General features: G+C 40.7%; 1 protein-coding gene across 2 annotated transcripts in view; it reads left to right on the plus strand.

Annotated features, from left to right (window-relative positions):
• Window positions 1-235: 235 nt before the first annotated feature.
• The window catches only part of SLC24A4 (solute carrier family 24 member 4), a 101,575-nt gene continuing 83,887 nt past the window's right edge, over window positions 236-17,923 (plus strand). For both annotated transcript variants that reach the window (XM_074824968.1, XM_074824969.1), the window contains exons 1-2: window positions 236-921; window positions 3,291-3,401. In XM_074824968.1, coding sequence (XP_074681069.1) covers window positions 765-921; window positions 3,291-3,401 — 268 coding nt within the window. In that variant the 5' untranslated portion in view covers window positions 236-764. The remainder of the gene's footprint in view (window positions 922-3,290; window positions 3,402-17,923) is intronic.

Genomic DNA, 17,923 nt, shown 5'->3' on the forward strand with positions numbered 1-17,923 from the left:
CGCCGCCCGGCCCCTCCTCGCCCCCCCGCCGAACCCAGAGCGGGGAATTCCCGCGCCCCGTGGGGGAAAGGATTCATCTGGCCGGTGAATTCCACCCCCCGCAAAGCGGTAGGGGGAGGGTGCCTGCGCGTTGCCATGGGCGCCGGAGGAGCACCCAGAAAGTTGCGGGAGAGAGGCGGGGAGAAAGGGGCCGGGCGGTGCGGGGAGCCCCCGCCCGCCGGGGCTGAGTGGCCGCTCGGCGCCGCGCCGGGAGCCCCGGGGCTGGCTGATCCCGCGGCGGCGGCTGTTAAGCTCACCTGCCGCCAGCGGCTGCCGGCGGCGGGAGGGGGGTAAAGGACAAACTTTAAACTTGGCCGGGGCGGGCGGGGAGCCGCGTGGATGCCGCCGTCCCTCGGTGCTGACTCGCGGCCCGCGGCACGGTGTGGGGCGGCCGCTGCCAGGGGAGCGCGGGGCGCTGCCGCGGCGCTTCCTCCTCCGCCGCCGCCGCCGGCCATGGTGCGTGTGGGGCGCGGGGCTCAGCCCGGCCCCTGAGAGCGGCGCCTCGCCCTCCCCCTTCGCCGGTCTGCCGCCGCCGTCCTCCCCGCGCCCCCGACCGCCTTCCCCCGCCTCTCTGCTTCGCCGCCGCCGACCCGAGGCGCTGGGCATCGGCTTCTCTCCGCGCTGCAGCCCACCCGGCATGGAGCCGCCTGCGGGAAGCCGCCGGCACTGATCCCCGCTTTCGGAGCGACCTGCTGACCGCCCCCTCGGCGCCCGCGCTTGCTCCGATGGAGCCGGACGAGACGCCGCTCGCCCCCCCGAAGACCATGCTGCTGATGCTGAGGAAAGTTCGCAAGAGGCGGGAGATGCTGCTGCAGCAGCTGGGCTTCATCTGCGCCATCCTCTTCTTCGTCTGGTGCATGTCCAGCCTGCTCTCCCGACTGGGTGAGTGGCTGTGGCGGCGGAACCGGCGGACCCCGGGAGGGCGACCCGGGGGCTGCCGCCCCGGGGGCAGCCGGGGGTTGGCGGGGTCTGGCGTCCGCGGCTGTTGCCGTTTTGAGTTTCTCAGTGGAAATACCCCAGCGGGCGGGCGAGGCCGGGGAGCAGCGCGGGTCCCTCGGGAGAAGCCCCCGCGCCGGGTGGGTGCGTGGCCGCAGCTCCGGGCAGAGGGGGCAGCGGCGTCCAGGGGCTTCCCGGCTGCGAGCCCGCCCGCCTCTCGGGGGGCTTCAGGTCGGGGATCGACGGGGAGCCACGGGGCAGCAAGGTGCCTGGGAACGGCCCTGAAGTCGTTTCCCCCCGCCGCTGCCTTAGGACTGATTCCTCTCCAGCCGCTTGTGGTCCCCTCTGCAACTTGGGGCCACCTTTCATTTTTATCCCTAGGTTGTAAACCTCCATCAGCTGCCACTGCTTCTTTTCTCCATCTTTTCCCTCCCACCCCCCCCTAAATTACAGTGTGGATTTGACAGAAATTTCTGTATTTTAGGCAAGGAGCAGTGCTAATCTCAGGTTTTATAGAGTCTGTTGCATCCTCTGTGCAAGTGCCGTCTTGGTAAACTGATGCATTTATAATCAACTACATCATTCCCATTCGTGGTTTTTTTTCCCGCCTGCTGGCACAGTTTGGGCTGCAAGTGTGCAGCTTCAGGCCCTCTTCCTGCAATATGCTTTGCATCCCTCGGATACGAAGTCTAAGGTTGCTGGGGCAGCACATGGGTCGCTAGGTAGGACTGCCAACAGTCCTTGAGGAATTAAGAACAAAATCAAACTAAGCCCAGGTCCACATTTAATATAAGAAAATCAGACTTCAGCAGAATGTGTGCTTTAGGGAAGAAAAATCTGGTGGAACTTGTCATACTTTCTAACTCTCTTGTGCTCAAATTATTGCCTGGGTTGTTTGAGAGATATCTAGGATGGCAACAAGCCATCCATATAAGAATTCAGTGTCTTAGACCGTATTAGCATATTGCTCATCTTAGAACTTTAAATTTTTTTAAAATTGTGGTTTTAGAGTATACTGTTGCTTTCTTTATTTAGAACTGTTTGTCATGCCTATGCTTTTTTTTTTTTTCCCCCTTATACCAGCTATTTATTTTCATAAAGTTACTGGTTTGTGAAAGCAAGTAATTGGGGTATGATTATGTTTACGTAGTTTGAGGGGTCTTTTTTTGCTGCACATTAACAGTTTTCCAGAACTTCTTTAGGTTTACATGAAAAATGTCATGACTAATGAAAGTTTTTAATCTCCTGGGTTATCAGCTAAATCTCTCATAACCTAATTTTCGACGGTATGCTGCATCAGGTATTTTTTTTTCAGCTGGCTAATTTACAGTATATTGTATCCATAAACACTGACCATCTGTTCTCTATGTTTCTTATAATTGTGGCATCAGAATATTTTAGCAAATACTCTAGCCAAACTAACTTCCAAGCTAGATTTTTTTTGCAAGAGTCACTGTAACAAAGCACAAGCATTATGTGATGACTGAATATAAGCTCTTAAGATCAGCCGTGGAAGAAGTTTTGTTATTATAATATGTTCATTTGAAATGGATAAGGTTGAGATGGAAGTGATTTAATTAAGAGGTTCTATTCTTCCTTTGATTATTATAATTGCATACTCTGCATTATCACAAGTGCTCCTTCTGTACTCTATTCAGCAAATTCTATTGAGAATGCTTCTGGAATACGAGTTTAGGCAAAAGCTCCATTGACTTCTAAAGAAGTTTGTTTTTCTTAAAGCTTGTGGGAATTCACAGTGCAGTTATTTTCCATTTTCTTTGACAAGTTATTTTAGGGATTGGTATTATCAAGTATACCCAACACTGAAAAGATCAGCCCCTAGACTCAGAATAAACCAAAATGTAACTGGAACATGTCCATATGCATTTTTGTTTTTTGAGAAATCAGTAATGTAGTATGTGCAAGTGCAGATGACTAAATGGAAGTGTGATTGTTGCTCATGTCAGCATAGCTGGGCTGGTTTCATCTACAGGAACTGTTAAGTGTTGAGTTTCACAGGTGCAGGCTTCAGAAGTTGCTTGCTGCAGAATATTTTCCCGTTGTGGGTCACAGCCAGGTATTCTGATAGCCAGAACATGGAACAGCTCTGATACTGCACATTTGTAGCTAGTTTCATGTCTCTAGGAGCACCTACTGTATGTACGTTGGCACGTGCCCCAGTCATAGATGATTTTGCTGCATTCACGTACTGATGGTCTGTCTATGCTCCTTGCTGGTGGGGGGATATAGTCCAGTTAAGATGATGCATGAAAAAATAAGTGACAGTGGGCATAACCTCTTTCTATTTAATATAGGCCGAGAATCAACTATTGTAGACAGACATGTTTTGTCAGAAGTGTGGAGGAATAGAAGGTTGATGGCATCACCTAATGGGACACATGAAGAAAAGAACTGTACAGAACCAGGTAAGATGGGAAGACTTTGTCATGTCTTACAAGCTCTTGAGCTGTATTTCATAGTGCTGTCATGACCAAGCTGCCGTGATGTGTTAGGGTAAATGTAAAAGTGTCAAACACAAAAAAAAAAAAAAAAAAAAAAAGCAGGACTGTTCTGTGTAGAAATAAGGTTTATTGTGCCATATAATGCCATGTCTTTATCTATCAAATGTAAAAGTTAATGTTCAGATATAAGGATGTTTTGGGGTCATTATGAAACTTGTGCTGACAATTTGGTTTCTCTAATTTTATTTCTTTTGGTGATTATTCCTATCTAGCTGATGCTGTGTATATTGCACTGCTAAATGAGAGGTGTCCTCTTCTTGAAACTATGGGGAGCTAAACATGCAGTGTTTGAGATACCATCTGAGCACAGTAATTTGTGTTCATTACCATTATATTTAATCATGTTTTGCTAGTTTAATGATAAACTATGTATTCAGAGTAGGAATTTACATTGTGTGGAGGGGGATGATGAGGTAAGTAATATGGAAACCCTGGAATTCATTTTACTTCAGGATATCTAGCCTAGCCAGGCAATAATAATTGATTGAGGGCAGGGATAGATGACGCATTTTAATATCAGTGTTAGTCCACAATGCTTTCATCTTCCCATCTGTCTTTCCAGTGTGTATTTCCTTTCTCTCTCTCCTTGCCTCTCTGTGGTTTACAGTGTGTGGGAGATGAGACATTTTGCCAATGGCACTAGCCAAATTAATTTAAAGTTCAGATTTTTTTTTTTTTTTTTTTTTAAATATGATTCTCCGATCAAGTCCTTGATGACAGCAGAATCTGTGCCTTCTTGCTAACAATGACAGCATGACTTTTGGGATACTGTCAGCCCCAGGCATTAGAAGAGTTTGGAGCAGTACCCCCTCCCCCCCTCCTCCCCCCGCCCTGTTACATGTTTGTTGTAATGCTGAGGCCCCTGTTTTGTAGATTGAGGGTCAGTACTGTGCTTACGTACTTTTGACAGAGGAGTGGAAGAACATTGTGCAAAGTATGTGGTCCAAAAGCTTTAACTGTATCATGTGGATGTCCAAGAGTTTCTCTGTGCTTCTGTTAAGAACTTCGTGGTTTGCTGTTGTCTGCATCTGTAACCTTATGATAATATTGATTTGTCTGTCAAAGTTGTTCACAGACAAGAAAGAAGACAAAAATGACACTTTGGAAACATAATTATTCTTGATGAATAGTCAGAAAATACTATTTTTCCTACTTCTCTTTCATTTTTCTCCACTTATGTGGATGCATCAATGTGATCGTGTCTGAACACATACTAGGCAGCACATTTGGAGCCAAGCCAACAAAATCATAGAAGCTGGATCAGAAAGATGCCCATCAAAGTTCTTGATGGGGATTTCCATTTAGTATAAATGAGAACTTTTTTACAGTGATATGATAAAGCTGCCAAGGGAAAACGTATGCTTATGTGTAAATTGGAATACCAGGAGCAGTGCTCACTTCTCCAGGTGTTTAGAATGAATAGCTCAGCTCCTTCCATTCCTTTAAAATTGTAGGAACAATTGGAATAAAAAAATACAGTCCGGTTGTTTTGATATGTTTTCTGAAATTTGGGTTGTTGAAGTGTACGTTTCTCTGTAACCACAAGAGCTGGACACAAGAAAGGCTCAAATATGCCTTAGGATGCTGAGGTTTTAAGAAAAATATTATGAGACTTGCATTAAATTAGTGATTTCTAGTCACAGTGCTGGAATTATCCTTTCTTTTTGAAGGTGTTTCTTCTGTTAGAATACAGATTTACAGATCAAATGTGTCACAGGATTGCAATTGTAGCTTTTTTTTTTAGTCACTTCCTGTTATGCTACAGTTATGTACAACTTATCTCTGTGTATCTTCTGCAGCTGAAGGGGGGATTTAGATGCTGCAAGAGTGGCTAGATGTAAGATATCTGCAAATAAAGAGAGCTGAAAATATCTGAAATTTATGTTTGTTGGACAGGAATGGGTCTATAAGAACCCATGGTTGTTACTGCTCAGTAAAAATCTGCTTCTGTAGATTTGGTTGGGTTTTGGGGGTTTTTCCTGGTGGTTTTTTTGTTTGTTTTTCTCCTCCATTCTTATTTAGTAGCCAAAGATTGAGATTTGCCTCGTATTGAGAAGAAGGTACAATGACCTAAAACCTATCAAAAAGGAGCAAGTAGCATAGCTCATTTCCATGGGAATGTAGCTTGTGTAACCCCATGACTACATCTGGAAAAAGTAGTCCCAGGAAAGGTCATGAGACTTGATCAAGATTGCATAGAAAATTGGTGAGAGAATGTGGATTTTCAGTTGGAATATGCAAGCTTTCAGTCATGTACTTATCCCAATGTAATGAAAATCTCAGGAATGTGCTGTCAAACACTTTAAATGGCTGGACTTTATTTCTGGGTTGGGTTTTTTGTTTTTTTGTTTTGTTTTTTAAATCTTAAGAACAGATAGTTAATATGGATCTATGTTGTATGAATACAGTGCTCTCTGTAGGCTCCTTTATGAGAAATACTTATTCATACCCATGTCATTTCTGTATCTGCCGTAAGCACTAGGGGCCCTACAAATGCATGGGTGTGTATATGGTATATAGCAGTATTCTTATGTTATGTGGATGTTTTTCTATGTGTGTTTAGGATACAAGAACTTCATAATACTTTGGGAAATGCAAGTTCTTGCTGAGAGCCTGTTAATCCTTTGTGTCATTGCAGTGCTATTGCTGTGCTCCCTCTTTATTAGCTTCCCACACAAGTCTGCAGCTTTACTTCCCTTTTCCCAAAGGCTTTCAACAAAGTTAATTTATTTACCACTTCACCCCCTTTTCTTACATGCAAATAAAAAAAAAAAATCCCAAGTTGTCAGAAATTGCAGCTATATAAGTTTGTAAGACCATGAGATCCTTGCAGTTTACAACAATGGTAAGAAAGGCTCACCCTTGGTAATATATCTTGGGAGAAAAACCTCCATAAGCTTCTAGAAGTAATGTTAGAAGCTTGTGGAAGCTGCTATCTGCTAGAAGCTCACATAGTTTACACTGAGATTGTAATTTACTGAAGTAGATTTTTTTGTATTGTGTTCTTCTGGAAACATTATTAATGCTTCTGGGGCCATTGTATCAGAACAGAAAAAACTTTGAAGTCTTGGCAATGCTGCTTTAAAAAAGAACCCCGAGGCTTTGCAAAGGAAAGGAAAATATATATGTGTGAGTGCGTGTGTATGTGTGTATATATATATATATAAAAGTAGAGGAGAAAAGTTTTTCTAACATTTGGGGGTTAGAGAGACTGATATTCGTGAATATCTTAAGAGGTGCTACACATTTTTTCTGATAGTAACTATCCTGCAGTCATAAGAAGTTACAGGATACTACCTATCCTATAACAGCAGCAAAGGAGCTGTCGGTCAGCCGCAGGAAGGAGGTGGAGCATTTGTGAGAATGAAGTTCTAGTCTGGACTAAGACCAAATCCTCACCAAAGTTAGTGGGTCGTGTAGCATTTTTCCATTAAAGATCCTTCCTGTCTGGAAACTTCCCCTTTGTTGGAAGCTCCTCTGCCATGAAAATATACAAGTCCTGAAGCCAGGCTGGAGGGCTTACAAATTGTATGTAGAAGACTCTGGACTTCAAAAATTTTGTGAGATTTTTGAATTATGGGATTTTTGAATTATGAATCTTATGGTTATTTCATGTTGAGTAACTTCCTGGATGGCTGCTGTGGGTATCTCTCTTTGAAGCAAACCAAGCTACCTTTTCTTCATGGCTCTGAAAACTTTTCCTGTGTAAACGTCTGTGGGAGGAGGGGTTGATCTGACCCTCACTTAAAGCAGAACTATTAGAAAGGGAGAGTAGTTGTCTCTAGCATCTTAACAGATCTCATTAGTTTGCAAAACCAATTTTTTTGCCTTATCCAAGCTCTTACTTCCATCTGCCATCGGCTTGCTAGCTTGCAGTGCCATCTGCCCAGCAAGTCTGATTTATAGCTTCTCTGCTCCAATGGCTCGCCTCTTGTTTCAAAATGTTCCATGTCTCTATGTCCTCCAGAACTCTGAGTAACGTTTGCAGAGCAATTACAAGCTGGGGTGACGGGGTGGTGCGATGTTTCTAACTGTGTGACTCCACTGGGTTGTGTTAAAGCAACTGATCTGGACTCCCTTCTGTTGCGAATATTTTCAAGTAATCCCTGTATACAGTACAAAGAATATTTAAACTATTTGCTGTGAATTAGAAATGTATTGGAATATATTTCCATTAGTCTTCTGATGCTAGTCAGCGAGCTGCCTTGAAAGTGAAAGAGTCGGTGGGGTTTTCTGTCCAGCAGTTTGTCAGTCATGGACAGTTCATGAGCTACACTGATTTTAAATAGCTGGGGACTTGGTTCAAGTGTGCCCCTCACACTGTTATCAGTGGGTAAAGATAAATTGGGGGTTGGGGGAAAGGCAGGGGTTAGTATTTCTTTCTGAGCCATTTTGCCTTTTTACTTTTAGACTTAAAAGGCACATTCTAGCAATGCTTTTTGTTCTTGGATTGAGAGAGAAAGAATCAGTCTTCTACAGTGAAATAAAATGAGTTTCCCAGCAGCATATGTATAACTGACTTCTGAGTCAGGATCAAAAGTCATTAAGTCTGTGTATATTTTACACTGTTAGTTATAACGTTGGGGACTCATGTAGGATGTAATACATTGTAAAGAAACTACAGTCTTAGACAGTTTTGTTAACATACCATAGAGAGTACAAGAGCCTGTTACTTTTTCTACGAAAATCAATGATGGTGTTCTCGCTGACTAGAGGAGACAGAACTGTCTCTTCAGAATAATTTTCCAAAGGAATAGAAAAAGCTATTTCTTGTACATTTGTAGTAAAGACACTATAGGAAGCATTGATTTCCATCAATTTTATTTAACAAACACAGTGCTTAGTTAAATACATCATTCTCAATATGCTGGATTGATGTATCCTCTTTTTCTTAATTCTTATAGACACCTTAATATATAAGATCATAAACTTTGTGTAATAGATGCTGATCTAAACATACTTTTGGTGGTGGTGGAATATGTCATTTTGTGCTCATGTAAATTCTCTTTAAACAATGTGATAATATGTATTTCTTTTAAACAATGTGCTTGTGATCTTCCCTAGATTAAACTTCCATTTTGTAACAGGGATAAATGCCTTAGACCCTCACTTTTGAGGAGGTGGTATTAATAATTTCACTCTAACCCTTTGTTTCATGAATAGTCTAAACTGGTAAGCTCAGCATGACCTGCAGGTTCTCTTACTATGTATGCATACAGTACCTAGCACAGAAAGACTATGGTCTTGTTGAAGTAATGCAGATAATAACTGTGTTATGTTATTCACAAGTATTCCCCCCTAGCCTTTTAGTCAGATTGCTCTATGCCTTGATGCATAGAAAATGTGCAACTGTTGTAGTATGATAGACTTATTGATAGTGCATACATTTTGATTTAAAGTGTTTCTTTACTCCAATGTCTTATGCCCTTAAAGACCAGGAAATTTACCAGCCTTATTCTGTTCTTGCGTTGGTCTAAAAGGAAATGAAAATGAGGAAAAGTTTAAGAAAAAATTTCTTAGTTCCTTTATGCATATGGTATGCGCATAACGTATAGGTGCAGTGTCCAGTGAATAGGCACAGATACCCATTTATGTAGTGGAAAGACTTACTAACCATCTAGCATGTAGCTTACTTCTGTAGCCACTTGTCATATGCTTGTGGGGTTTTGTTGGGTTTGGGTTGTTCCTTGCTGGCTCCACCCCCCCGGCCCTGCTGTCTCTGGACTCGCTCTTGTCCATGTAGGTGCTGAGCAGTAAGCTTTATTGATTGTGATCTCAGTTGGATGGTTTCTGTTTCCAGAGGGAGATAGATGTGTGACAATTTAAAACCACTTTTAGTGGACTAGTTGAGAGCAAATAACAAATGTTTAATGGCAAACTTTTCTTGTGTGGTTCCCAAGGTCTCTTAATCAGAATTCACACCTAGATTTAGCTTGAACTTCTGACACACTTTTCCTGGCTTATTGATGTGGGTATTAAAACAGTTGGCAGGTAGATGTCATTAAAGTTAATTGGGAAAAGTGTTTTGTTTATTTTTTTGTGAAGCAGTTTAGGAAATGTGCTTTGTTTGAAACTAGAATTTAACAAATAACTAACCTTCTCTCTGAGCTGTTCATTTTCTAGCAGTGTATTAATACTGGCATCCAAAATAGTAGAAAGAAAGGAGACAAACATCTCTCCGTGCTTCGGCTCAACCTGCCAGCAGCATCCCCTGGAGAGCTGAGAACAGAATATGAACTCCAGGGTAATTTATCCATTTCCCCAGGTCTAGGCACCAAGTTTGCAGGAAGTAGTTTGTGTCTGACTAAATGCCATTTAGAGATGTAGTAAACAAGGGCAAATGAAACAAAAATAAGTACTGTGTAATATATTACTGTATATTCCTAAACCTAATAAAAATGTTACTTGATATAATCTTTATTTCATATGACTCAGATTTATTTACAGTTGGGTTTGGTCCTGTTGAAGCACACTGTGGATAACAACTTTTCCAAGCTAAGTCTTTGCTCTGAAACCTAGAAACAGGCTTGTAACAAAAATCAGAATTTCTAAAATGTAGCAACTTCAGAACCAAATTTAAGGTCTGTGGATACAGGCCCTTACTTTCTTTCAATGAAACAAAACACCCAGGTTGAATGCTCTGGAGTGCTAGACTAAGATCTAAAGTTTCCCATATTAGCCCAGCTCTAATATATAGATGTCTGCCTGTATTTCAAACCACATTACCTAAGCATTTCTCAAATGATAATGTAGTAATAGTGCAACATCTCTTTTTCTGTGACTGCAGACAACTCAGGCAGACAGCAGTTGTGTAAATTAGTGACCTGAACTCAAAGAGGAAATATGTGGTAGAACAAAGAATCAAATCCAGATACCTCAGTCCTGATCTAGGCTTCTGCAAAGGTGATGTTTGAACAAAGGTTTGGACTAATATGACCTCCCTGAGGTTCCATCCAACCTGAGTTTCCTGTGATCTGGTACGGAAACCAAATGAATGACATTTCGTTCAGGATATCTTTGAAATCCTGAATTGGGGATTTCAAAATCAAAGTTAATGTGACTTGGGCATGCAGATCTCCATGGTATTGCTGACTGTCTCATCCTTAATGTGGAATAATGTGTGTGTATTTAGATCTGTTCTTTGCTAGTATGACCATGCAGGTAGACCTTTTTGCGTGGAAATCTGCTCTGTTTTCCACTCAGAAAATTGTGCTGTTGGTATAAAAGCTGTGTTTAAATTTACCCATCCTTATGCATGGCAATTTCATTTTCAGTCCTTGATTTTTACCTTATTGTCTGTGACATGTCACTGTGTACTGCAATTGAGACAGAAAATGCTGCTGTCTTGCTTTGTATCATGCACAATTGTTACCACACCTCACTTTACTGTTGTAGGAAGTGGGTGGAAAAGGCATTGTAGATCAGTCTGTGAGCATTAATCCATACTTTTGGGGTCCGCCTAAGAGTCTTTACGAGGTACTGAATTGTTTGATAAATGTTAAACTTCTGCTTTTGTTACTTCATCTCTGTGCTCTCAGTGTCTCATCAGTCCATAGCTTGGACCACCATTGTGGAGGATTCAGGCAAAACTAGACAGGCACAGAACTGGGCTGCAGGAAAGTAGATTGTGAAAAGCACCTGGAGGTAGAAAATGGACATCAGAAGCTGCAGGAGGGATAGAGAAACTTGTGGTTTGGAACTGTGTGGTAGAAAGACTAAGATTATCCAGTCATGGAGCCTGGAGTTGGAGGATAGGTGAAAGGGACACAAAGATATGAGTGAGGGGAGGCTGAATTTGAATAATGAACTATGGGAGAAGCCTGAGAATAGCAGGGCAAAGAGACAGGCCCTGAGAAGTAGTAAGCAGAAGAAGGGAGAAAAGAGGTATGAAAAATCAAAATGTGGTGAGAGATTTGGTTTTGGTTGGGCAAGGAATCTAGAATGAAAAGCAAAGGGAGTCTCTAAAAAGGACTTAAGATACAAAAGAGCTACCTTTTAGCCTTGTGTTTGGCACATAAAAGTGGAAGCATTCACAATTTATATCCATTCTTTGATTTATTTTTTAGATGTTATTTTTTTAGCATGGATTTGGTATCAACAGATAACATTTTCAGAGCTTGTACTAATGATACCATCTAGATAGAGAACAATTTACCAAAACCAGACCCTCCTGAGCTTCAACTCTGTCTCTGAATCTCAGTGTTTGTTTTGGGGGTTAAAATGACTGATTTAAAAATACACTTAGGCACAGTGTGCAATTTCATTACAGTAAATTAATTTTAAGCTTTGTTCTGCTAATATTTCTGATAAGAATGCTCATAATTGGTTTTTCAGAAGTTACAAAATTTTATTATACATATCTATTACTGTATTTGTTAACGCCAATGACTTTTACAGAATAGATGTGGTTATCCACCTAGCAGGCTGAAAATATTCCATGAACCTGCTGACAATTAAACTGGCTCACTTCTGTTCTACAGGAAGGCAGGACCTTCAGGCAATAAAGAGTGATGGTTTCCTTTAGTCTTTAAAGTTGACAGACATTGAAGACATTATAGTAGAAAATATAATAGCCTTAGAAACTGAGTCAAATTCATTCCTGCTGGGACTCCACTGATTAGTTGAAGTACAGCAGAGCAGACACTTCAGGTAGAACACAGGCTATACATGTATATGTGCTCGTTCAATTGTTTTCTTTTTTGCAACATTAAATTAACGGTTTTAATGTTAATGACAGGTGCTGCATTAACATTCTTGAGATGATATTCTCTACCCTTAGTGGGGAACAGTGACGAATGTGCCTTCCTGCGAACAAGAAGATAATTTAGACTCTACCCGTTCAGTTTCTGTACATGCTTGCTTGTTGGGCTATTCTCAGAGATTGCCAAAACTTGATGAATTATTTTTCCCCTGCATATGATATACTCACTCGTTCAGTGGGTTGGGGGTAATATGACTGGATCTATTGCACAGAGGTATTTAAACCTTTGAATAGCAAGAGGTAAATATTCACAGATGGTGGGAAACATTTAAACTTTGGGAATGGTGAAACTAAAATGGGTGAAACTCATGTTTAGAAGCTCAAAGAGACTGAAATGGGGAAAACAGATTTTTTTTTTTTTTTAATTTACTGCGAATCAGCATATGCTTTGAATTTTGTGAATTCCTAACCCAAAACATAGACTCTCAAAGAGAGAGGCATTTGTTCTTTAGGGCTTCTGGGAGCATACCTGTGCTGGTGTACACTACCTTAACTCCACTATGTCATTACAGCCGTGACAGTTTACAGTAGCTGAGGTTCTGCCCTACAGATTTGTTGCTGGATGGCTAGATGCTGTTTCTGGTTTAGTTCTTTGGTGAGAATCTTCTTTCTTTAAATACTTCTCATGCTTTCATAGAGGTTGCATTCTTTGCTTGATTATGTCATGCTTCTTTAAGTCCTTCCACAGGATCTTTGGCTACTATTGCCCAAAATTGTAAGACTCTTGTCTTCTTAAGCCTTTCACAAACCTTCCCCCTCCCTTTTGCTGCTAGCCTTTGTCTGCTTCCTTTACCTGCACTGAAACTTTGAGATGAGTTTCCAGTGTCCATTTGCCTTTTCTTGTTATTTTTTATGTAGCCCCTTGCAGATTAGTATGTGAAAGAAACTCTCTGGAATATTACAGTTATCTCCTTTTTTGAATCTCATGGTACACTCAGGAGATCGGACAGCCAGGATTGGTTAGACAGGGGAGAAGTTAAAGCTAGCATATTAATCAGTCCCGTTTCAGTCGTGCACAGAGGCTTTGCTAATTGAGGGTGGAGGGAGAAGGGGAGGGTCCTTATAGAAGTATAGTGTTGTTTGTTGTGAGATGCAGTGGCAGTCTGTAAGAGTGCCTAATGGAAATGGACAAGGAAAAGGAAAGATGACTGAAAAAGGCAAAGTGACTTGCCCAAAGTCTGCAGAGAGGGTCAGTAGCTAAGCTGCATTTCCCCCCCCCTTAAGCATAAATTCTAGCCATACTAAGTTCGCTGAGACTGGAGCTGTTGCTGCTACCACCTTCAGCTCTCTGCTGTCCTTCCTGATCAGCTCATAATGATTTGACTCTTTTATTGTGCTTTTTTAATGAGAAATGTAACTTTTCACAATAGAGATGTTTTTTGGCCTGCTATATGTTTTTACAAAGCCTAACATGTGGCACCAAGACTATTTACTAGTATAAATGGGGTAAGGCTATGCCCAGAACTGCTTCAGTATGCTGAATGTTTTTGATTTATGGTGATACCTAAAGGTTATACCTATGCCAGTTATACCAGGTAGCTGAATGCTACATTACAGAACAATTACTTCTCCTTCTCCTCCACTTAGCGGGAGAAGGACCAATGGAAGAACCTTGGAACGTATAGGTCTTTTCAGGTTGCTCCAACCAGAGGGTGAGGAAATGCCTAGCCGGCCCATCTGTGGGCCAGCTGCTATCCACAGAGAATGGAGATGAAAAATTGTGCCTAGGGAGGTTGCAGGTCTCTGCTGTGGTGATGGTTCTACCACTGGAAAATATTTTCTTGGGACCACTGGGTGAGAGGGACTGTATAAAATACCAACACTCCTTTGCCATATGAGGGATAAAATGAGCATCTCTTGTTGCTTGCAGGCTGAAAGAGGAAAGAAAGAAAGAAAGAGTTGAGCAATATTTTCTGATATGTGAGCAAACCTGTGCTTATGCCTTACTCAAAGGTTTTTGAATATTTTGGGTTTTTTTATTTGATTGGGGGGCGGGGAGGCTTTGTCTTGACTGTAACTGTCTTTTGAGTGTGGAACAAGTACTTCAGATCTGAATTTAATCATGTTTTTTAATTTGGTATGGGTTTACTATAGTTATTTGGTTGTCCAGGATTGATTAGTAACAGCACCTGATGGGAGAGTTCTTACTTGGAAAGACTATCTCGGATCATCTCCAGAACTGCTTTAATCTGTGGATATTCAGGGCAACTAAGTTTAGTAAGTACTACTTAGGTAATTAAAGGTTGGAGCTGGGCTGCTTTCTCTGCGAGACAACAGACTGGTAAATGGAAATTAGTCAACTTCATTCAGTGTTATCTTCTGTAGAGCACAGAGTCTGGACCTACCCAACTCAGAGTTTGTCTCATCTGTTATGGGGTTGTGACAGTAGAAATAATGTTACTCTTCATTGTAGTGTTGGAGGTAGCAAAACTAGCACAAATTGCTTACATTGAAAGGTGTATTTATAACTCTTTATGAAACAATCATGATACCCATTTTGCACTCTGGATTCAAATTTGTTTTAAAGAAAAAATGTGGACTAAAGAATAATTACATCTCTGCTAAATAATTACTTGTGAAATTCTCTTTACTTAGTAACTGTTTCACCAGTTTGTACACATAGATGTAGGTACAAGACCAATTTGCACATATAATAGATGTTACATTGGAAAAATAACAGTTGCCCTGATCATACAAGCATTTGAGTGTCTTAAAAAGTACTTTGCTTCTATTAGCTCAGTGGCTTTTGAAATTGGTCAGATTTGGTGGAATGCATTAAATTATTTGCAGAATCTTTTGATTTTGCTGACACTTTCAAAATTTGATATTTTCTCCCCCATTCCAGCCCCTGCAGGGTTGAATGCTAATACAAATGCCACTAGCATTACTATTCTGTGATGAGATTGCAGATGGGATGGGAGTAGTGATGTGTATACAATATGCTACTCAATGAATAAAATGATCATCTTCACAACCAAAATTCTTCCCTTCCATCCAGTAGCTGATTCTAATTGGTCCTACCACATCGCTGACTCCGTTGTGGACTCTTAGAGTTGAGCTATGCAGCTCTGAGGAGGAGAGATTGCACCTCTGCCAGATACTTTTTGATAGGGGCCAAGCTGTGGTCTGTGAGTCAGTTTTGTCCTTCTCCAAACGGTTTTCAACTGTGAACAGCAGCATATCTGATAACTTGTGGAAGAGATGAGGACCTCCTGTATCCAAAGTGTAGGGTGGAAAATGGCTATGTTGGACAATATTGTCTGTGTACCTGTCTGTGGTAATGCATTTAGCCCTGTGACATCTCACTGTGCTCAGGCTGTAGTAGGGAGTGATATCTCATGATTCTGGAGTGCCTACAGACATGACCCCAAACTGACATCTTGATTGATACTGTAAATATCATCTGTTTTGTACAGAAAACTAAATTCAGTCACTGTACTAAGTGAAGAGATCTTTGTTCATGTTGTTTAGAGTTTTTACAATAAAATCTTGCTTCTCTTTTTGTAAGTTATAGATAGGTTTGTCTTTGTTTTAATGGCTATTTTAGTGTAGTAGCTGAAGTTTATGTTCAGTAGTTCTGTGCCTTGACATGAAATGTACAGGGCTGCATAATAACCTTATACACTGATCTTTACTGCAAGAGACCCAGATCCAGTGTTTCAGCATGGCATGGGGACCAGGAAATCCTCAGTTCTAGCTGGGCTGCAGCAGTGACTGCCCTTTATGATTTTCCCCTATATTCCTTCACTTCACAGAAAGTTTAGGATTTTTTTTTTTTTCCCCCCAGGGAGCAAAAAATTAATTGAACACTAGTGGGGAACCTAGATCCTTTTATCCCTTCTACAAATATTATCCGGTTAGATTGGGGTCTGAACATGAAAAGCATCTCTATAATAGTAAGCCTTGTTCTCCATAGAGAATGAAGATGATCCTGGCTTTCTCAGTGGTAGATTTGCACCTACTTATGTGCCACAGTATAAATTCTGATTTAGAGTGAGTGTAAATGTAGTGTAGCTTGTCAGTGAGGCATGTGTTTCTTATCCTCAGATTATTGAGTTCATTGCTCTGATTATTTATTTTTTTCCTCTGCAAAAACACCTTTCCTCCTTTTCTGCCTGTAAAATTTATCTTTAATATGGGAAAAACAAATGGATTGCTTGTTTTAAAATAGTGTATCAGATTAGGCATTTACAGAAGTAAAAATTCAAAGTTTTACAGTCATTATGTTCCCAATGAATGCATTTGTATTCTACTAGTAAATATTATTTGTGTGTTAAGGAAACAACAGTAGTTCTTTTACAAGGATAATTACTAAAAATGAACTTTCTCTTCTTTATGTAAATGGTGTAGCATACCCTTCAGTGACTTGCTATTTTAGTTGCACAGTGACTTTATACACTTGGAGAGGCAACTTGAATCGTATTATTTAATAGCCATAGATAAAAGCCTCTTGTAATTATGAGATTAACCAGAGTTACACTGTGCTTTAATTCTTCCTGAAGTCTGATATATGAATACATGTGTGCTTTGACTGGACATGTGTTTGACTTTATTCTCTCTCTTCCCCACCCCACCCACTTTTTTTTTTTTCCTTTTTCCTTTAGAGAAAAATTCTGTTAGCTGAAAGATTTTCGAAGAGTTTAAAAGGCTTAAATTCCATGGGTGTTCCTTCAGATGCTGCTATGAGTATCAGGCAGCTTTACCACTGCAAAATAACAAAAACTAAGAATAGAAATTTGGCTTTACTGTCTATTGAGCTGTATGGTCTGTTTTATGAGAATATAATTCAGATAATTTGATTTTATTTGAAACAAACTCGGGAAATGAGTGTGCTTTTTTCCCCCTTCTGGGAAAATGTTCACTCTCCAATATATGAAGATAGAAACACATAATTAAAGTTGTGAGAAAAATCGTACCATTATGAGGTACTTATTGATGATAAAAATCTCTAAAAATCTTTTTTTTTTTTTTTTAATTTTTTCTTCCCCCCCCCCCCCCCCCCCCAGTTTAGCAAAAGTAAATGCTAGCTGTAAAATAGCTCTGGCTTTTTTAGAGCACGATGCATCATTGTATTTATTTGTTCTTAATTAAAACATTTAGATTTACGATGTAAAATATTTTTAGGGGGGAACATATCTGATAATTCAGTTGCTTGAAAATAGGACCAGGTTGGCTTTCATAAATCAGCACAACTCCTATTTCTTGATGTTGTGTAACAGCTATTGATGTGATGCTAGAATTTAACTTCAGAAAAAGCTGATTAATGTAAACCTCCCACATAGTGTTGAGGACAGGCTGGAGTGACATCTCAGCTAAAGTGAAATGACCTCCACAAACATTGTTGCAATTCAGTATTACAGAAATAGTTCTATCTCTCAAAGTTAGTCTAAATGTATGGCTAGACTTAAGAGGTTTGCATTTATTTACTTCTGGTGTTTGGATTAATTTTTCATTTAATTGACATTTTTTTGTTCACTTTTTGGAAATGGAGACTATGAAATGGAGTTTTGCTGTTGAGGTACTAGCACACAAACAGCAGTCCCTGGGGGAGACCATTTTTGCCTCAGGACAAAGCTGTCTAGAACTGGAAGTTTGATACAATACCCCATACTACAGTGCCTTCACTTCAGTTTGAAGGGCAGATTTTTAAGTATACTCACAGTGG

This window comes from Strix aluco, chromosome 4 (genome assembly GCF_031877795.1).
Source record: "Strix aluco isolate bStrAlu1 chromosome 4, bStrAlu1.hap1, whole genome shotgun sequence".
In the NCBI taxonomy this organism is placed as follows: Eukaryota; Metazoa; Chordata; class Aves; order Strigiformes; family Strigidae; genus Strix; species Strix aluco.